Raw genomic sequence first — 24,398 nt, 5'->3', positions numbered from 1 at the left:
TAAAAGATGATTTATCGTATAATACGCAGCATTCGGTGCTATAAAAATGTCTCATTGAAAATTCTCGTACTTTTTACAAGTCTCGGCACAGCACCTTGGAGGTCAATTTTCACGCTTTCATACTTTTTTACGGCTTACTCGCATCTCGCTTTTCTCGCGAACTGTGCAAGCTTGATGGTCCTTCAGAAGCACATACACGTTTACCCCATGTAACGAAATAGGCACTACGATGTAACTTAAAGCTAAGGCTGTAGATTGGAACAATAGCACCCTTTAGAGAAAACGTTTCCATAGGATGCGGCTTGTTTGAAATCTTTCTACCCTGAAATCAAGCGCATCTGGACCATCGAGCGAAAAGTTCTATGAAATTTAGAACTCGTATAATTAAGGAAGCAGAATTAATAATAATAGTTGTCCGTAGCTGAAATTTTCGAGGAAGAGTTTAATAAAGCTCTTCCTCCTTCTCTTTGATATGAAATTTAATTATTAATTAACGCCTCTGCATCTGGATCAAAAATCTCCATTTTATATTCGATACTTATTATATTATACGCATATTTATATATTATTACCGATATTAATATCATATTTGAGTACAACTAAAGTGTCCAATTTCCAATAAAATGTAATATTTAGTTAATATGTCCATGTACGAGACAATATATGTCTATTATTTCATTGCTAATAAATGCACTTTATGAAAATATTGATGTATTGCGTAGCGTGCTAGCATAAATGCACAAGGATAGTTTAACAAACTAATTTTCTGTTATTGAATAACGTTATTAACTCGTGTTGAAGCTTTATATACATATATATATATATATATTTTCCCATCATTCATTAATTTTGAATCTAAATTAATTATGAAATTAATTAAACGATGAAATTTCATTCTATATCGCTTCTCCGTTTCGCAAGTAGCAGCACGAAACTCTTCTTCTCGTTTATTCTCTGGCTTCGCCATAATTCAGAATAAAACTGACACGTAGAACTTTGAGTCTTCAATATTGTAAAGGTTTTTAAGAATGGAGGAGCTTGCCTTTCGTTTATTAATGATTATGAGAAACCCAATGTAGGATAACGTTTTGTTCTCGAACGAACGGAAATTCTCGTGTTGGAACGGAAATCTTGAGAAAGTCGGACACCTTGATGACACTTCACCAATCATTCGTGATTAAGAAACAGCTTATCAAAGTGAAATAGTTCTATTGTTCTAGCACGAACTGCGATATAAAGCAGTGAAAGCCGTGGAAAATAGGTGTCGTAAAATTATATTCTCTACGTAATAATGTCGCGGAGAGAAAAATAATATTTCGCATACATCGTCATTAACAACGAAGAGACAATGCTACGTTTTTATCCTCTCGGAACAAAAAATCGTAAAACGATATGGAAATTCTGCGATGGAAGAAGTTAACAGGGAGGTGTTGCTCTCTTTCCTACAGTAATGCAATATAGTTACACACATACTGCATGTTGAGGACATGATCGGAACTACGAGAGGTACGAGAGAATACCGTAAATTCAATTTTTCTCCTATAAAACGACGAATAAAAAAAGATGGACGTGAACGGGGTATCTACAAATAGGCGATCATCCATATTTTAGCCTGTATTACGGGAAATAGATTGAGTTTATTTCTCAGCCGACTGTTATATATTTCCATCGTGTACTCTAATGATCGGGAATTGAATTTTTGAAGGGGAAGCTTTATTCGATATTACCGTGAAGATGTTCCGATAAAATTTCTAAGATTTGATATCCGTAATAAATATCTACTTCGGAACATACGCATAAGAGAGATCGTGCGAAATTTGGATCAAGATTAAACAAGCAAATTCTTAGTTATTTAACGATAGAGATTTAAATTATTTGATAATTAAATAGTAAAAGTTGATAGTTCGATGGTAGAATAATTAAGAAAAAAATCATTTATTTATTCAAATGAAACAGTTTATAATTATTTTAATATAACATTTAACCGGATAAATTAGGCAATCGTTTTGAAAATATTTTGTTGCGATAATAGCCAAACCTACTTCGCAATCAATCCCTTATCCTCAATCAAAATATTCGAATAACAGGGTAAACTGGAGGACCTTGAAACTCTTATGAGGTATTAACTTGTTGCCCTCGATCCGGCTGTTAGTCCAATATTAGCCAACAAATTGCCAATATAGTCGGTCGAATGAGACTCGATATTGAACTCTCGTAGGAAATGATAACGGCTTCGAGTAGTCTCGTCGCATTGACATTAGATTCGATTCGTGAGCTACACGGAGCCAAGATAGGTGAAAGCGTTAATTTCGCTTCCTCGATTAATTCCTAATGAACGTCCAATTACAGCGTTCATGTAAATTATATTACTAGGGTAATTTCCACGACGAAGGATATCCGTTTCTTATTCGTCTCCGCGTGACGACTTTCGCAAGAATATGTTACGTCTGGGAACGAGATACGCGAAGCACGTTGAAATTGCTTGATTTGTAATCTGAACGACGCGACCCAGTGTCCTTATATTATGTTAATTTACTTACTGACTCTCGAAGGAAAAAAGAACGATATTAAAAATATGCAGGGTATTTTTGCTCGATTATCTCTATTTATTCTCCACCGACCGATTAAAAAATCGACTAGTTTAATTAAATAATGTTTGAACATTTAATGAACATGGAAAATGAAATATTCCATGAAAATTCCGTTACGTGTTACTGGCAAAATTATTTTGTGATTTCCATTCAACTTCTCGTTAATATCCGCCACTATACGATCTCCCATTCCAATTAATTAAATGATATCGCTTCTTGCATTTTATGCTCGAATTTAAAATAACGAAATAAGTAATAGACATAATTATCGAAAGCACGTAATCCTCTTCTACGCTTAATAGATGAATTATTACACCTATCTCGGATGTAGCACGAGTTTCTCGTCCTCCATAACAAAGGTGCATTGAAACTAAACTCTACCAAAAACATTTACAATTCCCCAAACCACATCTGAAACAACAAGCAGACCATATCTTTCGAACAACATCTCCAGACCAGTCTCTCTTCGGGCTGACAAAAACGTAGTAGCAGCAAAGTCGAACGGAGCTAAAGAAATTTACCTTCTGTGCCAAAGCTCTTTTCCAGCAACGCCACCTTTCTTTCTGTCGCGTCTACCACCTCCCGTTCACGTCCCTTGCTTCTCGTTATTCCTTCCACCCTCTTCCACTTTTCTTTCTCCCTTCGCTCCTCCAGAGACCGTCAAGACCGAACCGTCTTTTCCGTGGACTGGAGCACTCGTTAGCCTTCGATTTCGCCGATTTAAGGTTGATTTATATTCATCGTACCCGACATGGAACGGTTCGGTATCGCTGCTCACAGTAGCATTATTCCGACACAGACGCTAGTATCCATGTTACATATACATCGGCATTCGATCAGTCAGTCAAGAGAAGGCGATTCGTAAAAGCATATAATATCGAATGAAAATGTTTTCTCATTTAAGTACTGTGCAGTCTCGTTTTTTCGAGTCCTGTTTAACCAACGTTCTGCATTATCTGAATTATCCGTGCTTTGAACTTTACCATAGCTTTATCTTTTCCCAATTTTTAATACGAAGACTACGAAAGTGTAAATAACGAGGTGTTAAAAAAGCAGTTAATCATGACGAATTAAATCTAAATACGATAGAATATTGCGGAATATTATACCATGAAAATGTTTTCTATGATTTGATCGTACGATTTCCGTATTATCCGAGAGAGGTCCGGACTACATCACGTCGGATAATCGACCTTTCACTGTGTATATCTATATACGTGTCTGTGCGGATAATACAAATGACCTTAAGTTTGAATTTCGCTTCAGAGAAGCCACCGAAGCGCGGTACGATGAAAACCCAGGCGACCCAGACGGAGATTCCAGCCGTGTTCCGGGGTCGAGTCCCCGTTACCCTCAGCCCCAGGACGATACACCGGGTGAAGATGGTCTCGCAAGGGGCGCAAACGAACGGTCTGTTCAACGGTAGGAAGCTGACAAAGAGCTACTCGGAGGCTGGTCAACTGGGTACACCGTTGGGCGGAGGTCAGGCTGGTGCAAACGGAAAGGATGAAACGGAGCACCACGAGCCTCTTCACAGAACGCAGAGCGAGGAACCGCCGAGGTCACCCTTTCTCGTCGATACGCCACCCCCTCAGGGACTCGGAGAAGAGCCATTGACCAACGGGGATATCTCCGAACCTATCATGAGCCATGTGAGTCTTTGGCAACGTTGTTGCGATGTGGTTTCGTTTGAGAAATTGTTCAGATTGAATTTTGAGAACGGAAAAAGATAGTTTAAAGCCGTGAAGATACAAAGATTATCTATATAAAACGGTAAGCGGCAATGTTTGGCGATGATTATTCAATAATATTTCTGTCGTCGTTTAGACGAGTTTAATTTAAATAAGAAATTTAATTCTTATTAGCAATTGAAATACAATTTTAATTTGTATTTTATTATCTAATAGGTAAATAAAATTTTGTCCAACATTTGTAAACGGTGAGCGGGAAAACAAGCGATGGTAATGCCATTATCCATTCCAAATGCGAGTTTTGTCACTTGTAGCTTACCATATTCTGTATCTTCACGGCCTGATAGTGTTTCAGAAAGCACAACGTCAATCTTAAACTTTTATAATTCACGACGCGATTAATTGCAAATAAGTAAGTTAAGAGCCGAAACTCGCTCTCTACTCTAACTTTGTCCCTCGTTTTGTATCAACAGCTAATACGATACGTTTCTCTTTAGGGAGAAGTGCGCAATAGTAATTTCATATCATAGCAGTGAAGGAAATATGCAGTTGGAATAATGCAGCATTCGGATAATGGAAGATTCGAATAGTAGCACATTTGGATAATAGACGTGGAATAATAGAGATCCTATTGTAGTCACAACGATGCAATTGAATTTGTGAAATATAAGGGTTCGTTGCTCGATCGACTCTAAACCTAAGACTTACGTTATCAGTTCTAGGAAAATTAACTACTTTTCTATCCAATCTCATAAAGGAATCTACAAATTTTCTTTTCCTGTATCACAACTTCATAAAAGCGAGCAGTGTCCAAACTGCAGTTCCTGACTTTAAACGATTCGCTAGAATTTGTAACCAAGGTACTCCTGATTTTAATAAATAAACTTTGAGAGTGGGAATGTCCGAAGAGGGCGATACACTCGTGGTCAGCCACTTTACGAATGGCATACGAACGTTGACGTACGCGTCAACTCATTTGCGTTTATTACTGCACATCAGCTGCAGAGATTTCTAAGGAGAATTTTTACTATGTACGTTCGACGATAAATTTTTATTGCTTCTATATTTATACGCTTGTGGACTTTCAAGAATATCACGATGATTTTCATGTTGTCTTTGAGGCCAATTTGATAATTTTAAATAGAGAACAAGTTTATAATTCACGTAACACGAGTAGAACCAGAGAGATATTAGATATAACTAGGTTTAACTGTTCATTATTATTTGTATTATTCATCGCACAAATTATTTATTTATCACGTAGCTTAACCAACGCACCGCAGAATTTAATAGTAGTATAATTATAGTCAGGAAATGGAAATTATTCATTCGCGAAATGAATTATTAGTTTTAACTTGATAATTTAGTACGTGTATCGAGCCGTGAATCTAATATCGACCTTCTTCTAAATGAGAAATGGAGTGACAGCCCGATACATTATAAGTTTTAATGGTTACCATGGAATTTGCTTGGTCTTTTAAACCGGCGAATCCCACAGGAGATTTCGTCATACGTGAATTCTGGTAATTCTCGAGGCGGAAGGGAGAAAGAGGATTTAAAGGGTCGTGGAAAAATGTGGAACGTTAAAGGGTGCCTTAAGTACATCGAATTTGTCCGCGATATACGACAGACATTGATCGCGATAAAAAAAAAGAAAAATTGAGTGAAATGTCGCTATCGACTAAAATATAATTATCACCCTTCAAATTGTTCTTTCTATTGATGCAATTCGTTGTATTATTTCCGCTTGTCACTTTGTTTGTCGTCACGGTTATACATTCTCTTTGTTCTTTGTTAATTCTGGAATATTTTTCAGTGTAATTTCATTTTTCCTTTTTTTTGCAGGGACCTAAATGAAAAACTGGTAAAAGAGTTAGTCGAGGTATTGTTTTTTGGAAATTTTCAAAAATTAGTAACGTGAAATTTTGGCGATTAATCGGTGTCACGGTTAATCCCGCTTTGAATTCTATTGATTGGATAGGTCATCATGATTCGATAAACCAGTTAAATGCTCGCAGCGCGTCAGCACAATGTGGCCTAAGCTTCGGCGAGAAACAGATGTGACGCGGGCTTGTAACGCAGGATGTACTGTATAACTCGATCGTCCTGGTTATTTCCTCCGCCTACTGTATAACTTAATTTCTCTCGACTATTTCTTTGTTCGTTAGTCGAAACTTTGCTCGCAGAACTTTGCAATCTGATTTATAGCGTTGCGTTTTAAACTCGGATAACGATCTGATATTTCTCTACAGTTCTTAGATTAAACGCATTACAAGCTATACTCCATGTTCGTTTACAAGTAACTATTTTCTTTCAAAGATCTTTTTTATGGTTGCACTTACTGCGTTACGGTACTTTGCGCAGCTCTTTGCAGCCTGCCTCGTGAATATTTCACAAACGAATAACGTGCGAAATATTAGGTCGTGCCACGGTACGGTTTTTTAAACAGAACTCGCGATTTAACGGAAGAGATACGAAGCTTTTATAAGCTCGTGCGATGTCTCGTAAAAGTTAATTGATGTAGCAAGAGAGACGAGAAAAGAGAGAAGAAAAAAAAATGGTACTTCGAGAGATAATCATCGCAACATTCGAAGCATTTTATTTTCGCAATACGTATTTCCTAACTTCGACGATAAAAATAACTCGTTTAGATATTTTCTTCGCGCGTCTTTATAAAAGCTAGCGGACGCTTTTCTCGACGTATCAAAATACATGGGAAGTTTGCTTGAAAATCGCTTCGAGTTACATAGAAAAAAAGGAAAACTTTCCCTTAAACGTGACGTCTAAACCAACAGCCCGGGAAAAGTACACTCGCAAGGCGTCCTACGATCTTTTCTTTACAGATATAACCACGACAAAGAGGACACAGGATCCTCGATCCGCCTCTGTGGCAAATTGAATTTTTCTCGAGCAACGACTTTCGTCCTGTGTTGCGCCACTTGTCCTCGTGGATTGATCGATGCTCGACAGGCAAAGTGCCCGACAGGAAATTCCTTTGATAGCGAAGCAATCATACAGGCAGCTGTTGACTAGATTCGCGTTGGAATATTGCCGGTACACTCTGTGTGCGCTATTCGACTCGAATCGCATTGATTCTGCTACTTGGAGAGCAGCAGAATCGGTTGAAAGGACTCGGCCTCGGCTCGTGATGCTCGAATCGCTGTAGGGTACTACTTGACGCCACTCTCGATTCAGAGAGAGCGAAGATATTACAGATTCCAATTTCGAACGGTGGTTAGGCAACCGGTTCGAAAATCTGCCGAATTATTCGCCGATCCTGCTTGCTTCTGTGTAGCATCAAACGTCTCTCTCGGCGACGTTCCATCCGATTCAATTTCACGTATGAAATCTCACCGCTGTGATAGTAGCGAGACTAGATATCGATTAGGCGGCCAACGATTCGGTTTTCCGGCCGGTCTCCTACGTAACCTGACCATCCTCGAGTATACCGATTTACGTGTATCCAGCTTTTTCACCGAGTTTAAGCTCACATTTCGAACAGTGTAAATCGTATAGGATTCGCGTGCGAGGCTACACTAAAGTTACCCGAGCCGTTCGAAAGCCGTGACGATTGAAAAAGAGAGAAACCCGTTCGATTTTATCGTAATATTCGAGAATAACATGGAAACTGCAAGCGAATAAAAACAATTAATAAAATAACGTTAGCAATTTTGCCACACGTTATTATACATCCTTCGTTGCGAATTCAACGAAATTATATCTAACTATCAACGATTTATCGACTGCAATCAATGACGAATTTATGCACGAGAACCTGCAGTGTGCGTGTGCACCATAAATTCTTCAATTACGAGAGAATTATGTATCCCACAGCGTGCCACAGCAAAACGTATAATCACGTACTTCGATAGAGTTTTACGTTATTTTACGATTATCATAGTAAAATTTGATTCTGTACAAATGTTCCATTTGTCATGTGGAATTTTCGTGCAACATATACCAGATAAATGTTTAACGTCTATGCAATCATTGCCTTCGTAGTTGGACCAAATTTTGCGTAACGTTTAATTTGCACTGCAATTGTTTTCAATTTGCTATTCGGATAAAAATCGCTGATTAGCGGGCCATCCCGTTCACGCATGCGAACGAATAAAAATTGCAATTAACGCGTTAGATAAAGTAGCACGGGATTAACTAATTTATTTTCGAGGCTTTTCCCGCATAAATCATCCGAATAGTTTCTGTGGACAGGCGTTTACGCTATATTAATCAGAAGGTCGGGCAAGGATCAAATTTTAACGCTATTTATAGTAGATTATAATGAATTATAATGGTAGTGTGATCGAATTACCGTCTGATTAATAAAATAAACGTTGTGAAAGAGCGAAAGCTTGTCAGTGGAGTGTAATTAAAGAACACACAACGTCGTTACGGATATTAACTTATTGATCGATGTTTCATCGTTTTATGACATTATACGTTTCGAACCGTTTCACCACCAATGCGTGCGCGTCCTCCAGTTTGTTCGTTATTTCGTGTTTCGTCGCTCTTTGACGATATGATTTTAATTAATATACTGGCATGGACAGACTCGCCGGAAGAAGGTACACGATCTAATTATTTTCGACGTGTCGTGCGTCATAAGGCTGACAATACGTTTATGAACGTTTTACTGGCTCGAGTTTGATAAAAAAAAAAAAAAAAAAAAAAAAAAAAAAAAAAAAAAAAAAAAAACAATAAAAGTTCCAGGACGACCGAATAGAATCCACGTTAATCACTCTCTTGGTAAAATGTCATGTTCTCTCTTTCGTTTTACAGTCCTTGAGTCATCGAAGATCCGTCGATTTGGACGACCAGGAGATCCTAATAGACTTTAAGCCGGCGCCTGTCTCGCCGGACGCTCGCGCCCTTCTCAATCGTATGTCCCAGACGACACGAAGGTTCCTGCCCTTACAGAAGACTCTTTCAGACGGTGAAATTCGCGTGGAGAGACGCGAGCTGATCGGCGAAGCCGGCGAGCCAAGTTACCCTCATACGTGCAGGAGGAATCATCAGGACTCGTGGGGCAGGACCGTCAGAGCAACCGTCCAATTCTCCTCGACGCCCGAGGATCTGTCCCTGCTCAGGGTCGCTTCGCCCCAAGAGGATCATCCCGAAGAGGTAAGTATCCTCTCGATTCTTCTATTTCTTATATTCGGTTGACATTAAGTCGTAATGCACGGAATTCCCGATGGTCTCGGCTGAAATAAATATGGTTTTGCTTCTCATGCAGATAAATTTACGTCGCACGGTATTCCAAGTACTATCGCTATCGAAATGCAATGTCTCCGATAGTAGTTTGAGAAAGCTGGATAGAGCCACGTTAAAGAATTGTTATCAACGATCGCGTATCGAACGCAATTCTTTCAATATTCTTTCGTCTACCGTTGCATGGAAGCACAACGCAGTATGGAACACCGAGATAACTGCTACAGAAGCATTTTGAATCTCCGAGCCAGTGCAATTTCTATTCCTGCTACGTCGAAATCTTCCAATCTCTCTATTTATCGAATTTTTCGCATGACCTCCTTGAAACCGACGCGTAATACCACATTATCCTACTATCAATTTGCTCGGGCTATTTTTGTTTCAAAAATTAGTCCTCCAAACGTAAAAATTGTAATTTTATATTACCCACGTCTAATTTCGAAGCAGGATACTGAAACTCGAGTCAAGAGGACAAATATTCGATTCTCGATAGGAAGACATTAGCGAAGTCAACGAGGAGGCGAAAAGTTCGACGAACTCCAAGTCCAACTAAATTTCAATACCGAAAGCTTGAATTTTTCTGATCCCTTTCCTCGGAGCTAAATCGAAGTTTAAAGTTAATAACGTGTGCAGTGCATCCTGAATTTAAGCACTTTCGAAACTTTTCTCCGCCTTAATTGCTTGAATTTAAAAAAAATTTTCGCCTGGATAATGATCGTCTACTCGGCTCTACCTCTTCGTTTGAATAATTCATTTGCTTCTCGATTTTTTTTTTTTTTTTTTAGCCACCCTTGATCCACTTTATTAAAAAAGCTTTTTATTAGAAAATTGAGATCGTTGTTCCTTTGTTATCCTAATTAATTAGTTCCCTTTTTTCCTATCAACAAACGTCGGTCGGGCGTAAATTTTCGAAACCATTAAGGAAACTTTGCCGATTATCTAAAACTAAACCGAAGCTCTTAAAATTTATCCAACTGCAATTGCAGTCTATGAAACGAGACTGTCGTTTTTGTTCTTTGCTATCGAGGTAAACGTACTTCTTCTCGAGGAATATTTTACTCGCTAACTTCACGTAACACTCTTTAATCCTCGGTTATATTTCTAAGGGTAAATTTTCGTAATATTTCCACTGAATGTATCTTTTTCCTTCGTTGAAAGATCGTAGAACTAATTAAAAGTTCTTTAAGAATTCGCTGCTTTGTGCAAGGTGCTTGAATTCTATCTAATCGATCACGGTTCAACAAGCCCGGAGAAAAGTTATTTTAATTGAACGAAACGGTAACTTTTTTCCCATTCGAACATATACAGCCACTTTTTAAAGCGAAGATAAAAAGTCTGATCGCCTCCTTAGAAATAATAGCAAGATCTCGATTACTTCTCGACGATCTTGTCGATTTTAACACCCACAGTCTTACGATTGGGTATACGTTATCGCGCGTGACACCGATGATATTCGTCTTAACGAAGATCGGTATTAATTTTTCCAAAAATATCTACATATTAAAAAAAAAAAAAACGCTTCAATTTCCTTCAAAAAATAACGAAACACTTTCTGTCAACGCGGCATGTAAAGCTCTTGAAAAATATCATATTTATTCGGTCCTCGACAGTTTCGATCATCCTGACGTCAAAAATTCTAGCAAATTTCCCAGTTTGGACGCCGGAGGGCTACTCAGGCTCCCATCATCGACCTTACTCAAAGACTTTAAAGCTTGGAAACTCGAAGAGACTAGAAATCGATAGTCGTCGAACGAACTTGTATTTTTCTCCTGTTTGCCAGAGTCGGAATAGTGGAAAAGAATAAAAAAATGGGAATGTCGGGGTTCAGTGGAAAAACCACTTCACGTAGCGTCACCGTGATGTTCTTTCTCGATATGTACATCGCACGTACAAATGTACGACGCATATTATTTTAGGAATTTCATGAAAATCTTATCCGGCGAGGGCTGTTCCGTAAGAGAAGCGTGTCATTGGAGGATGGCGTGCAAGGCTTGGCGTCGGATGATTTTATGCTACCGAGGTCGCTTCCCACGTCTCCCACTTCGCCGACTGCAGTATCAGGTACGAAATGTGATCTATGTTTTTATTATGTATGCACTCGCGAGGAGTTTCGAAGAAATTGCACCGTGTGACGTTTGCAAACGAAAATTCTTTGAATTATGTAACATATTTTGAAAATTCTATGACTGTTGAAGTAAAATCTGTATGAAAGGAACGAACCAGAACAATATCGTAATAGACCGAGTGTAATAGACTGACTTATAAAAATGTGCGAAGGATCAGGAATGCGAAAATGCAAATTTTTGATCGGATGTACGGATAGATCGACTTCAACCCCATATCTACCTACTCCTGCGTAGTTTATTCTCTTCGTCTGTTCGTTGTTTGGGGAGATTTTCCAAAAATTAAGTCGCTCTTTCTGCCTTTACGCTCGTGTTACCTTCGACCAATTTCAAGCTATGAGTTTTACGTACCTACGTTCGAAAGCCGTCGAATTTTTCAAGCAATTTGCAGTGTGAGAGGTAGCCAGTTGGAATATCGGGTTTAAGATGAAAGTATGGGTCAGCGAGTTGGCTGGCAGAACAAATCGTGCAGCAAATAAAGGATACAAATCCTGATGCAACAGTGCCTTTGATCGATTTTATTTCTTCTTAAAATATTCAGACCCGATTTCTTCGAAATCTTATTAAATGGTCGTATTCGATGAATTTTAAAACGATCGAAGTAATGAAAATTTATTACACACTTCACGTTAATAAACTCGGACTAAGTAACATTTTCAATCGAAACTTGTATCTTCTTGTACTCACGATTGACACTTGATTACGCTTAAAATTGCAGCGCCACGAAGGACTTTACAGAGTCCCAAGGACTACGTGTCGCCGACACGGCCACTACGTCAAAGCAGCTTTTGCCCGCTACTCTTCGGCCCTGGAACTAGTATCACCGGCATGCTCACATCTCCGTTCGCATCGAGCGATTCGTTAACGAACGACGTCACGAGGGACCACAGCGACGGAATTTGGAACGAGTCACAGGCGACGGTTCTGCAGGCTGACTCGTTGGCTCTTTTGACACCGTCCTCGAGGAGAAGGCACCTTCTGCTTCTCCAGCACCAGCAACGTTCCTCGATGGATACCGAAGCGTTGGATATCGAAGAGACGATGGAGTCACGTCCATCGAGTCCGAGGATACGCCTGGAACCGACGACACCTATTCAACCCTTGACACCAAGGTAACGTATCGTAGATCTTATTTTTCAACGTATTTCGAATCATTGAATTTCATAGAAATCAAAGGCGTAATTTTCGTTTCAACTATAATACAAAACATCGAAACAAGCCACAAAGAGCATTCTATCCCGGCGCCAAGTAAAAGCACGAGATCACCCGCAGCACCTCATCGTTCGATCTCTTCACCCATCGAACGTCGGCCCGTGCTAGAGACACCTCGTGTAAAATTTGAAGCGATTTTTAAAGGCAATTACTTCTCAGCGTCGAATCATCCGTGACGTTGCCGTTGAACGGCAGACCGAGAAGCGGATTCCGTCGTCCGAGTCCCGGTCCGCCGTTGTCGCAGCCACAATCGCAATCGTCGAGCGAATTCGGCCTGAGCCTCACCAGAACGGACTCGGGCGGTCGAACCAACACAGACCTGTCCGAAACCTCGACCACCGAGGACTATGTCACTGCCAACACCTCCACCGAGACTGGGACCACTACAGGCACTTCCGCAACGACCAGTTCCTGGTCGAAGCCCCCGCAAACATCGAGCGCCGCGGCCTCGGCCTCGGCGACAGCCACTGCCGCGGAAGGAAGCTCTTTCGAGAGCGCCAGCTCGATTTATAGCCTAGCCCGCAGCGAGGTAAGCTTCGCCATTCTTTCTCTCGACGACCTTTTGTTGAGAAGTTCGAGAAGAAGTTGAACAGACGACTAGCCGGAAGTCTGCTTCGTACCCTATTTCTTCTCAATCGCTGTCACGACTTATTGCTGCTATTTCCATGCCCGATTTGATTGCACCGAGAACAGTCAGTTTTCGACAATCTCTCCACAACTTTTGTATTAATTTCTTTGCATTTATATCCATCTGCGTTGTTTGCATTTCTACATGGAAATAGAACATTCGTTTCAATGGCCAGAAGCTCGTTAGGGAAATTCGAATTCGTATAATTTTCTTTTTTTTTTTTTTTGTTGTTTTTATCTACGAAATAAGTGTTTGAGTAGGTACCTAGCGAAGAAATCGTAGGACGAGGTATTAAGTACCGCGGAATGCGAAATTGAAATTCCGTGGTGTGTCGCGTCAGGCCGTCGTTGAAGAGCCATGCAGCCCACCACCGATATTGGAGGAGACGGAAAGTCCATTCGGATTGGAGGTACCCCCGTCACCAGCTAGGTCCACGAGCAGCAGTAGTTCGGGCAGTTACGACCTGAAAGATGCGATGACAGATCCAGGTCAGGAACTCGAGCAGCAGACGGCACCGCCGAGCGGACACACCTCGGAGACGGAACTGGATCGTGACGTAAGAACATAATCAAGCTAATTCCTATCGATCTGTCGATCGTGTCTCGCCTTACGACTCGCAAATTTTTATTCTCGTCCGACCGGAGAACGTGATAGTTCTACAAGAGAAAACCTGATATTCCTGGATATTCTTGCCTAAAATAACTAGATACAGGGGCGTCTTATAAATCCTATATAAGTAATGAGAATTTTTGCTATTTCCTTTTGTCGAAGGGAGTATTAGAGAGTCGTCAAGGATTTAGTAATTCCGAACTTCGTTAATGGCGTCCAATTAGTCTCGCTCCAGTTAAGGTACGATCTCTGGAAGATTAAATGCGAATCTCAGCTGGGATCGTATCGTATACCATTTCGATTTTACACGGTCTTGGTTCCGTACCTGGTGATAATGTAATCGATCGTTCGAACATATTTTACGCACTGGATTTCTTTTTTCCTATTTGGATACAAATAATCGAATCCATACGTTGCTCCGTTACATTTTACACGTTTCGTACGTCATATTGCTTGCTTCAATGGTTAAACGAATAAATCGCTGGTAAGATCAATAATTACCATTCATCTAAGATACCCAATTAGGGATTAAAACATCGATTACGCTCCTTTCATTACCACTCGCTTCCAGGAAGGTCACCGCTCCTCTTCCGGTGGCTACGCCGAGTCTCCGCCAGATTTACGCGGCTGGACCGAAGAAGAGCGTCGCAGACGAAGGAAAACCTTCACCCTCGACTTCCTTGCAAGCTCATCGGGCATTGAACGCAGCGCAGAATTGTACGGAGACAACGTCGACGTTAGCCCGACGCCGAGTCATCGTCATAGGCCGAGAGGAAAATCAACGAGCGCCAGAAGTCCACACAAGAACAACAGAAAGCGCGAAACTGTGCAGCAAACGGTTCAGGTGCAGCAGTCGCAGCAACAACAGATTACCAGGAGCCCTCAGAAAGAGGATTGGCGCGTGGAACAAGCTGAGGATGGCGGCCATGTTCCTACTTCGGACGATTCTAGCTGCAGTCATCACTATCATATGCATCATCATCATCATCATCATATGCATCGCGAGAGCGCTGATGGAAGGCACAGGAGGACGAGGGAGAGTCCCAGGAGGAAGACCGCTGGCTACGTTTCTGTTAGGAGAAGGAGCAACGAGGTAAGCCATTGTTGGAGAAACGTTAGTCGAAGAGAAGGAAAAAATTTGAGAGACGCATATTCTATTATTTTTAAAGCAGCAATCAGACGTCACGTTGACCGATTTTTCTCGACTGAATACGAAAAATATACTATCGGAAAATTCTAATTTGCATGTGAAAAATATTAGATTACGTCGGATATGTGTATTTTCAAATTCATATATGCGCAGTGGGAAATTTCGAGGACATTACTACGAATATAATTCTGCGAGAGAGAATAATTCTATTTCTACTTATTTTACATAAACTTAGTTTGTTGAAATTATCTGCTAAAAATTATCTTTTGGCTACCAGTGGATTTTTAGCGTAAGACATTTCACTCTTTTACGTATTAAAAAATTAGTGCTGAATGTTATATGTGAACTTTGATATAATCACTTTCCACGTTATCCAAGTTCCTGCACAGTGTTACCTTTTGGTTCTTTATTATCGTACGTAACTCGCATATAAAACGTAAAATAATCCTTGTAAAAAAAGTTCCCTTCTACGGGTATTGGATACTGGAAGTTTCGTCCTTCGTGTCCCTTCCTAAGTTGCACGATAAAACGTTTAAAAAATGCTAATCCTTATATGTCGTAAAGTTTTACGAGATGTATTCCATAGAAAAATAATTTCAGAAATTGAGATAACGTCGAGCAGCACTCGCTCGAGAGTTAAAACCGAAACCTCCAATCCAAACGCAAGTTTTAATATTCCATGCACACGTGTTTTGACAAGTCTCGTAACTGAAAACACCGCGAAACCAACCTGTAATATTGGCATAGTGAAACTACTTTCTACTCCATTTCCATCGTTTCCATTTAGGACAAGAACGCTGCCATAACAGGCAGCCTTCCACGAAGAAGATCGCGCGCAGCGGACGACATAATGTGTTCGAGGCTGAGTCCGGGTCGTTATCAACGCAGTCCAGGACACAACGGACAACGGGCGATGATCGTTGAGTCGCAGAGCCCAGAGGCTAGATTAAGGGCTCTTTCAGCGGAATCGTTGAGATCCGTGAGCCCAGGGAGCGACAGCGTCTTCTACAGCGAGGGCGCGGATCAGTGCTTGACCGCCAGCGCCCTCGACGCTCCCCATTGTCACCATTGTGGAAGAGAGGTAAATTATTCACCGTGTTTAGTAAAGTTCCTCCTATGAAAGGAAGGAAGTTCGAAGGCATGATACGATAGGGGCGATAGAACATTTGTAGGAGGTTTCAAACGATATTCTTCCTTCTTTTGTTAGTTGATGGTGGATTTGAAGGTACTTTTTTTAGTATATTTAACTATAAATAGACGAAGCCTGTAGTGTATAGCGTAGTTTAGTCGTTGCTTGAGTCTTGAATTTCTTCCTTTCTTCCTACTCGTTTCTAACGAACCAGCCCTTAACCTGTTAACTTGCTCTCTCAGGCGTAATTAAACATATACGAAAATTAATCATCTCTATGCAGATCTGTTTTAATTTTCACGAAACATAATAATACAGTAACGCTGAAATGACCAAACTTTGAATTTGGATTGGCGGTTCTGGCGTTGAAAGACAAAGAATCTTTGATTTTCTCACTCCGAGTTAACAGGTCAGAGAATCACAAATTCGCTGAAATATCAGCTTTAGCTTAAATTCGACTTAGTTCGATTAAAAATTAACCTCCAGCAAACTATCAAAAAAAAAAAAAAAAAAAAAAAAAACAATCTCGAATCGATCTGTCTCTCTATCTGTCGGTCTATCTACCTCTTTTCTCTATCGTGCGTGCCGTCGTGTTGCTCCACCTCGAGGTCTCGGAAGAGATCGTTCGACCGCCGGCAGGTTTCGCGGACTCCCCGGAAGGACACAGGTCCTCCACGCCGAAGCACGTACCCGGCCATCGGCTGTACAAGAAGTTCGACAAAAGGTATCGATCGGAGGATCGAGGAGACAGAAGGCACCGTCGCAGCAGCGCTGGTAGATCGGACGTCCGGGCGAAATCGGAAGAAAGGGTGGCCTCGAGACGAGGAAGCAGAGGATCTATCGACGATACCGCCGCTGGCAGAAAAAGGCTTCACGCGAGGAGCACCGACGTCAGTTTGGAGATACTTACCGGTTAGTACGATGTACAGAATTGACGATTGCAAAGAATGTCTATCGTACAGCATGAGTCGCGTAACCTGTCCGTCTTGAATCGCTTCTAAATTATTCGGTGAACAGAAAGTTCGTTTCATTTTTCGTAACGAGATGGATCTAGCTCTTCTCCGACTAACCGACCATTATCGATTAGTTAACGATCGACTGTAGAGCGCAAAACAAGCATTTTTACGTAACAAGTACTTGATATTTATTGGCCTGACACGAATGGCGGAAGGACGTCGAAAGGAATGGTCACATTGTGATCCAAAAGGACGCACGTAAAGGAGAAAACGCATCCTTTGGTTTAGCCGTAAAAATGGAACGAACTTTCCATTCATGCCGACATGTGGTCTACCAAAAGATACTTTACATAGCAATTGCACGGTGTTTCGTTTGCGAGATATCTAGGCTAGCTTGAACACCTATCTTTGTGTGTTAAAATTTATAAGAGGAATGAATTTTCTCGTAAATGATACTTCGTAATATTTATCTTGCACAAGCAATCCTCTTCTTCTTTGTTTTGTCGTGGCTTCTAGAGCATCCTGTGCGTATCTGGCTTATCTTTTGGAGTATACTCTCGAAGTATCGTAAAGCATTGGTGGTGTAGGAGATAAAGGGGTAGATTCTAAGAAAAGATAGCCTGGATCTAGGATTGTATGAAGTTTAGGGTTTCGCCAATATATCGCGCTATGAGAGTAATGGGAAAGAAGTCGAAGGCGAGGCAACGATTTCAAAACTTACCACCTCTGAGAAAGATTTTACGACTTGTACTCTGGTTGGTTGTTACATTTCGATTATTTCTATTTGTAAAAATATCTTTGATTCGAATAAGACGAAAAAGTTTTTTAAATTGTAAAACCAAATGTGATAACGAGCAGTTTACATTTTCGTACAACTAAATTTCCCATAAATACATAAACATCCATATTTAGATTGTAACAATCGGCAAAAATTGCTACGTTGACTCTGATTATTACGTATTTACGTATGTTTTATTAAAATATTCCCTTGACGGTGTCGTAAAAAAGCGTGTGAAAAAGTTCCGATGTGAGAACTCTATTAACTGCTCCCACATCTACTGGGGAACGCGTTATACGGGTAAATGGACGTAGCGAGTATTTGCGAAACGAGCATAATAAAAGCAGACAGGTAACGCGCTTGTAAAAAGTTACGTAATGAAACGCGATTTAAAACAAAAATTTAGCGAACACAGCGCTCATTAATTAAAAAAGTTCGCCCCGATTCTCTCGTACCGTATATCTTCCTTGAAGGTGATTAGTTGTTCCGCTGTTTGTCAAGATCCAATAAATTTCACCAAGATCCGAAGGAATAAAGTGTTAATTTTCTTAATAGGTCTGTTTTATTCGCCTAATTTTACCATTACGTAATAATGGAATATAATACATTTTATAAGGTAGAATTCAAAAACAGGAGATTAACAAAATTGAATTTAAAATTACGAAGGATAGTCGCACGTAGCTGCGCGATTGTTAAATTTCATACGATTATAGAAAATTCCAGGCTATTCTAAATACAGTATTAAAGATAACGACAAGAAAAATTAGATTCTCCAACGCTTAATAAAAGTATAAGCTTCGTATTATGAACAACATAATTGAATTCATAATTTCTTTATCGTTACACTTGAAATATTCGAGTTAGATCTTCTGGAAGAAGTTGTTTTACGACGATCTTATCGTCCTTTTTCCCCTTCGTCCCTCGAATATTTGCCAGAAAGAGTAATTCTATTCCATATCCATCGAGGAAAGTATCATCTCTGGTAAAAAAGAAAGGACGATGTTCTCGTTCGAAATTTATTGTGTCCGCAGTTTTCTGTCTAAAAGTTGTTGTTCTTGCGTCTAATATCAGGTCGGGAGGACGAAGACACGTACGTGGAACCGTACACGAGCAGCGAATGGATTTACATCGGCGATCTCGAGGAGAGTCACGTGTGGAAAAGGCCAGACAGCAGAGACGGCGACGACGAAGTTGCGGAAAGTGTCGCTAAAGAGAGAAGGGGCTCTCAGGAATCGACGGAGAGCGAAAGAAACTTTAGGAAAAAGTACCAGGCGACGACGCAGAGGATAGTACACCGAAAGATAAGCGGGGAAATGTATAAAAGGATACAGACCAAGTGTTTCGGTGAGTTGTTGGACTGCGTTTTCTTATTATTTCGCCTTCAACGGAATAGCCGAACTTCTTTTATTAAGTGTTGCGAAGAAATTCCCTGCTTCTGGTTTCGTACTTTGCAGCACATAGTAGCAAATGCATGGGAATTATTGGCAAATGTTTACTCGGTCACAATGAAGTTAAGTTACATCATGTGGTGTCTTCGTGTCTATAAATTTCCTGTATTTATTAATATCATTCTGTAATCAATCTGCTGAATAGAATGCCCTCGATTTGCACGGAATCTGACTCCTCGGACTATGTGGATAAATTTCAACATAAAGGTTATTCTTCTAAATATACAGGAATATTTAAAATGAAGGTTTTAATCAAGGCTAAAATCGATCGATTTATAACGCAGCTTGCTCGTTGCTGCTTGTTTATAGAGATCTGCAGTGTAATTTCAACGATATATATATACATATACATAGATTATAAAAGTAAATATCAAACTTTAGGTTCTGTTATTTTACCTGCGATCCAAATATTTCAACGGTAGGAATACAATACGGAGAGGAAATAAATTGTCAGAAAGATAATAATATGGAGATTAGTTTTGACAGCCGTTTATAACTACTCGTCGAAGCTACTTACGAACGACGAGCAACCTTTCCATAATCAATTTTAATCCTGACGAGCGTTAAAAGCGCTAAAGACTTGGTTTTTAAAATAAATCTGATGCTGGTTCAGCGATATGTCGATTACTCCAAAATAAGAATCATCGTTTTAAATAAATTCCACTTAACGCACTATATTTAACGGTGACGTTCGCAATTGGTCTCGAGAGTAGTTTACACAAAACTGATTGCTCTTTACTCGGAATTGTGCTTGTTCCTCAACGACGATTAAAACGATGGCTGTTACATTTTGATAGGAAAATATTTGCCACCGCTCGTCATTGGTAACCTATGGTTTGTATGGAATATCGATAAAGAGACACGAAGTTTCTAATGAAACGAGCGAATAATTGTTGGCGAGTTCAAAATTCCCCGCGACACCTATGATAGATCTAACGTTATGTTTGCGTAAATATTTGCCAAATTCATCTTACAATGCACAACACCTTAACGCTGTCACTAAATTTATGCCCTCGGTCGTGGACATTCCGAGGATCATTTACCATCCTCCAAAGATGTTACATGTTATACATACGTTATATGCCGAGTGTAGACACGCTCCTCGAGATAGTTATGACAGAAAAGAGAAATTATACACGATACGTCACACGAATAAATCGAAATTTTTCGCGTAATAGGAGACTGGAGACGATGCATGGGTACACGAATATACCGGAGGTAGATTTACGGTGAACTTTGTGCTCGTGTTTGCATCGTTCTATGACACAATGCATGTAATATATATTTAAAGTGTTACAAGTAAATTATCTCTTTCATCCACAAAGAAACATTCTTTCGTACGGAAGAGTTTCCTTCAACTATTTTGGTATGATACAGAGAATTTAGACAATGTGACAGACCTATAAAGAATTAAGTATGTAACGCACGGCAAAAACAATTGCTGCATACTTTCGAAATTCATAAGGTAAACTATGTATAAGTATGCGAAATACGAAGAGAGACGAAGGTAAAGTGGGATGTTCGAAGGGGGAACTAATATAGAAGCGTCAGGTACGGATATAGGGTAATTTTTGCGATTGGAAGGAATGCAATTGAAATTTCAAGTATTCCTATTTTCCTAGTTTCCTAGTTTCCTAGTTTGACACCGGCGTGGAAAGATTGGTTTTGAGAAAAATGACCTTTGGTTTTAGTATTTAACGAGCAGGCATCGATTTCACATACGCACGTTCGATGTCAATGATAATCTTCAGTTTCAATGCAGACACAGCCTTCTTACTTAATGTACCTACAGATAAACTATTTTCGTCTTACCTGGCAGCAATGTCTCGGTTTAAGCAAAAGTTGCAGATGCACCCTCTTGACATAACACGGCAAATTTGTATTCGAGTGTATTATTTCTGTTGGAAAGCAATTTAAATTACATCTTCGAACGTTATATTTAAATCTAGACACTTGACAGAGACCAAGCATGCAGGCAGTTGAAATTAAAATTTTTACGCAAGTTAATGGAAATGAGATCGAACGTCTGATGGGAAACAGATGGTGAAAATGGACACCGAAGTAAGCTTCGTGTAACATCGAAATAATTGAAATTTTAGCATTTTACAATTTCTAAAAAGATCAATACTGAAAATTTCGTAAATGAAATTGTTCCATTAGGTCCATCGATCTGATATTAGAATAAAAATTAGATTAGCAGTAAACTCGTATGAAACTAGCAAGTACTCTTAAGTGAAAAGAGCGTATTCGCCAAATTTCGCTTAAAATCGAGTCATTGTAGCCGGGTAGCACAAAAATAATTTGTCCATTGAATAAGAAAGCCGTATTTCCATCGAGACTGGAGGATGTAACGGTGTATATTTCGGATGTATGCAAAGTCGATGCCTGGATGTTAAATACTAAAAGCCATTTTTCTCGGAAACACCTCCTGACGTAGAATCAAATAGGCCTATTTGAATTAACACGGCAAAGTAGACGTCGCTTAGATCTATCCAAAGCGTACAAAATGTATACGTCGAAATGTAGAAATTCCATTGACGACAGAGATAGAGTGCGAGCAAAAGAGGGAGAGGTTACTGTAACTAAAATTTACTTCGCTATGAGGCAACGCATCGCTGAAGAATGCCCTGGTACAGAAGGAGATCAGACAAAGAAATCGTTGCCATATCGAACGCCGGGACGTGGGTGGAAGAGAGAAAGTGAACGGTAGCAGATGGCTTTCGTGGATGTGGAAGAGTGGAAAATGTGCTGAAAATGGAGGGCGGAAAAGAGACGACCGAGAGAGAGCGAGAGGGAAGATAGAGGAGAAAAAAGAGGGAATCGTTCTTCCCGTTTCTTTAAATAAGCACCGCGTAATACTCTGGCTAAATATAATCGAAACGGCGTAGCTTGAGAGAAGGACGCCGAGCGTCGTCGGCTGCTACGACGCTTCCACGATGCTTGTGCGTCAGCTAGGCACATGTGACGAATAGGTCGTTACTTGATTAGAATAGGCGAATCCTCGAATACAACCGCTTCCCTGGTTCTAGCCATTGTCAGAATATTATAACGACCTCTATTAAACTTAGTGGAAAATGAATTTCATTTGATAATTTACGATTATAGAGTTGCGGATAAATCGTATCAGGCTGTACTATATTTAGGCATTCGCAGTATTTCGAGAACGGATAAATATTGTTCGGTGTTACGATTGCCCGGTTAACTAGGATTTCAAGCTGTAAATTTTGATATACAGAGTGTCGATGCTTTATTTCTCATCGTCCCTTTCTCTTCGTAAGTGGTTTCATAAGAAAAGTCGTATACGCGTAAAGCGAACGCGTTAAACTGCGTCTTTGTCACAATATTCTAACAATTACGTGGAAATATAACTATACAGGATATATTAGTTGGCAAGAGTATGAATGAAAACAGCAGATTGTTGACAGTACGTATATCCATGTTTGAAGTTAGCAATGCATTCTGAACGTTTATTCGTAGGTCAGCATCGTTGTTTACTCTGCAAATATTTGGAATAACTAACGACTTTCGGATAATTGCCGATTCGTTTCTTTGTCCGATTACACGATGCAAGGTCGAAGAATTACATTATTTAAGCATACCTTAGGCTTGTTTCGTTCTGAAGTTTTTAGAGTGCTCTTGCAAGCGATTTTCACGAGTAATTATGTATACACGCCGGTATGTACTACAAGTGCCAGTAATGGCAAATATTCCAGACGTTATACTCTCCGCTTCCATAATAGGACGTTGTTAAATATTCTCTTAGATGATTCTCACGAAGGAAATACCAGTAAAGGAGTTGCACAGAAGAAACTCTGTCACATTAGGTAGTAGGTTATCATCAAAGACGATATCACAAATCGCTACGAAACGTATCCATGGAAGAAAATCGATACCAAAAAAATACGCGAATGTCTCGTATATCCGAAAGCAAAATTAGTTGTCGAACAAACTTGAAAAATAATTTTATCCTAGTAAAGTAGCGTTATTCCAGATATTCCGAAAACATCCAAGTGTGGTTGCTGCACGCTTCCTCCAGTCGGTCGAAAGAACGACTCCCCTCGTCGATCTCACTCCTCCATTCTTCTATAGTTCCATTTCGAGACAACAATCGAAAACCGCATCGAGATCCCCTTCCCCGGTCCTCGTCTCGCTAGAACACACCGGAAGCATCGATCGGGTATCATCGAGATACAATTTCGAGCGCGCTGAGAGGAAGAGAAAGAAAGAGGGAGAGGGAGGAGTTGATTCTATACGTGGAAGCTTGATTCGCGGCCGTCTGAATATTCCCGCCGAAGTTAAACCGAAGTGGAGTGAGGCGCGAAGGAGAGAGGAAGAAAGAGAGAGAGAGGAAGGCAGGGAGGGTGGCGTGGAAGAAGCTTTTGGCTGGCAGTCAGTGGGTCAGGGCGGCGAGTCGCATTCCACGAGCTGGCCGAAGGCATCCTCTTCGGAAGAACAGAGCTTTCCTCTGCGTCTGACGCGTTCCGCGACGCGTGTGCATCCTGCTTTCGTATCTCGTTCGTGGACAAATCGAGGCGTGGACTTAACGCGACATTTTACGGTAGAAAAAGAAAGGACGGCGACCGCGTGGAAAAGACGGTGTACGGTGTACACCGGAAGTCCTCCGCTTCTTCGTCGTGTCACAATCCATGATCGAAACCGTATCGTTGAAGCATTCGAGAGTGATAGGGAACGAGGAGGCGAATAGACGATAGCGCGGTGATTTTTCGATCGCCGGGCAACCCGGTGGACACGTTGTTCACCGAAGAGTACGCCGGAAGTTCGAATAGGCTACGAGAAAGTCGCGTAGCACTTGGAACGCGTCACGTGGCCGGACACGCATCAACACGCGAGATGGTGTGCGATTGCGCGGCCTCC

General features: G+C 40.5%; 2 protein-coding genes across 3 annotated transcripts in view; one reads left to right on the top strand and one right to left on the bottom strand.

Moving 5' to 3' along the window:
• The window catches only part of LOC126872339 (uncharacterized), a 58,482-nt gene that overhangs the window by 17,453 nt on the left and 16,631 nt on the right, over positions 1 to 24,398 (top strand). Inside the window, exons 4-14 of one of the 2 annotated variants that reach the window (XM_050632171.1) lie at positions 3,858 to 4,243; positions 9,062 to 9,403; positions 11,407 to 11,551; positions 12,332 to 12,725; positions 12,970 to 13,354; positions 13,794 to 14,009; positions 14,634 to 15,155; positions 15,490 to 15,501; positions 16,000 to 16,293; positions 16,950 to 17,253; positions 19,147 to 19,419. In XM_050632171.1, the coding sequence (XP_050488128.1) occupies positions 3,858 to 4,243; positions 9,062 to 9,403; positions 11,407 to 11,551; positions 12,332 to 12,725; positions 12,970 to 13,354; positions 13,794 to 14,009; positions 14,634 to 15,155; positions 15,490 to 15,501; positions 16,000 to 16,293; positions 16,950 to 17,253; positions 19,147 to 19,419 (3,273 nt within the window). The remainder of the gene's footprint in view (positions 1 to 3,857; positions 4,244 to 9,061; positions 9,404 to 11,406; positions 11,552 to 12,331; positions 12,726 to 12,969; positions 13,355 to 13,793; positions 14,010 to 14,633; positions 15,156 to 15,489; positions 15,502 to 15,999; positions 16,294 to 16,949; positions 17,254 to 19,146; positions 19,420 to 24,398) is intronic. The other variant, XM_050632172.1, reaches the window with a different exon arrangement.
• LOC126872341 (PAT complex subunit CCDC47-like) overlaps positions 1 to 24,398 on the bottom strand; it is a 151,305-nt gene that overhangs the window by 122,722 nt on the left and 4,185 nt on the right. The window lies entirely within an intron of this gene.

This window comes from Bombus huntii, chromosome 13, assembly GCF_024542735.1.
Source record: "Bombus huntii isolate Logan2020A chromosome 13, iyBomHunt1.1, whole genome shotgun sequence".
Classification (NCBI taxonomy): Eukaryota; Metazoa; Arthropoda; class Insecta; order Hymenoptera; family Apidae; genus Bombus; species Bombus huntii.
The sequence above is the reverse complement of the archived record's forward strand: the minus strand, read 5'-3'. Positions and strand labels throughout refer to the sequence as shown.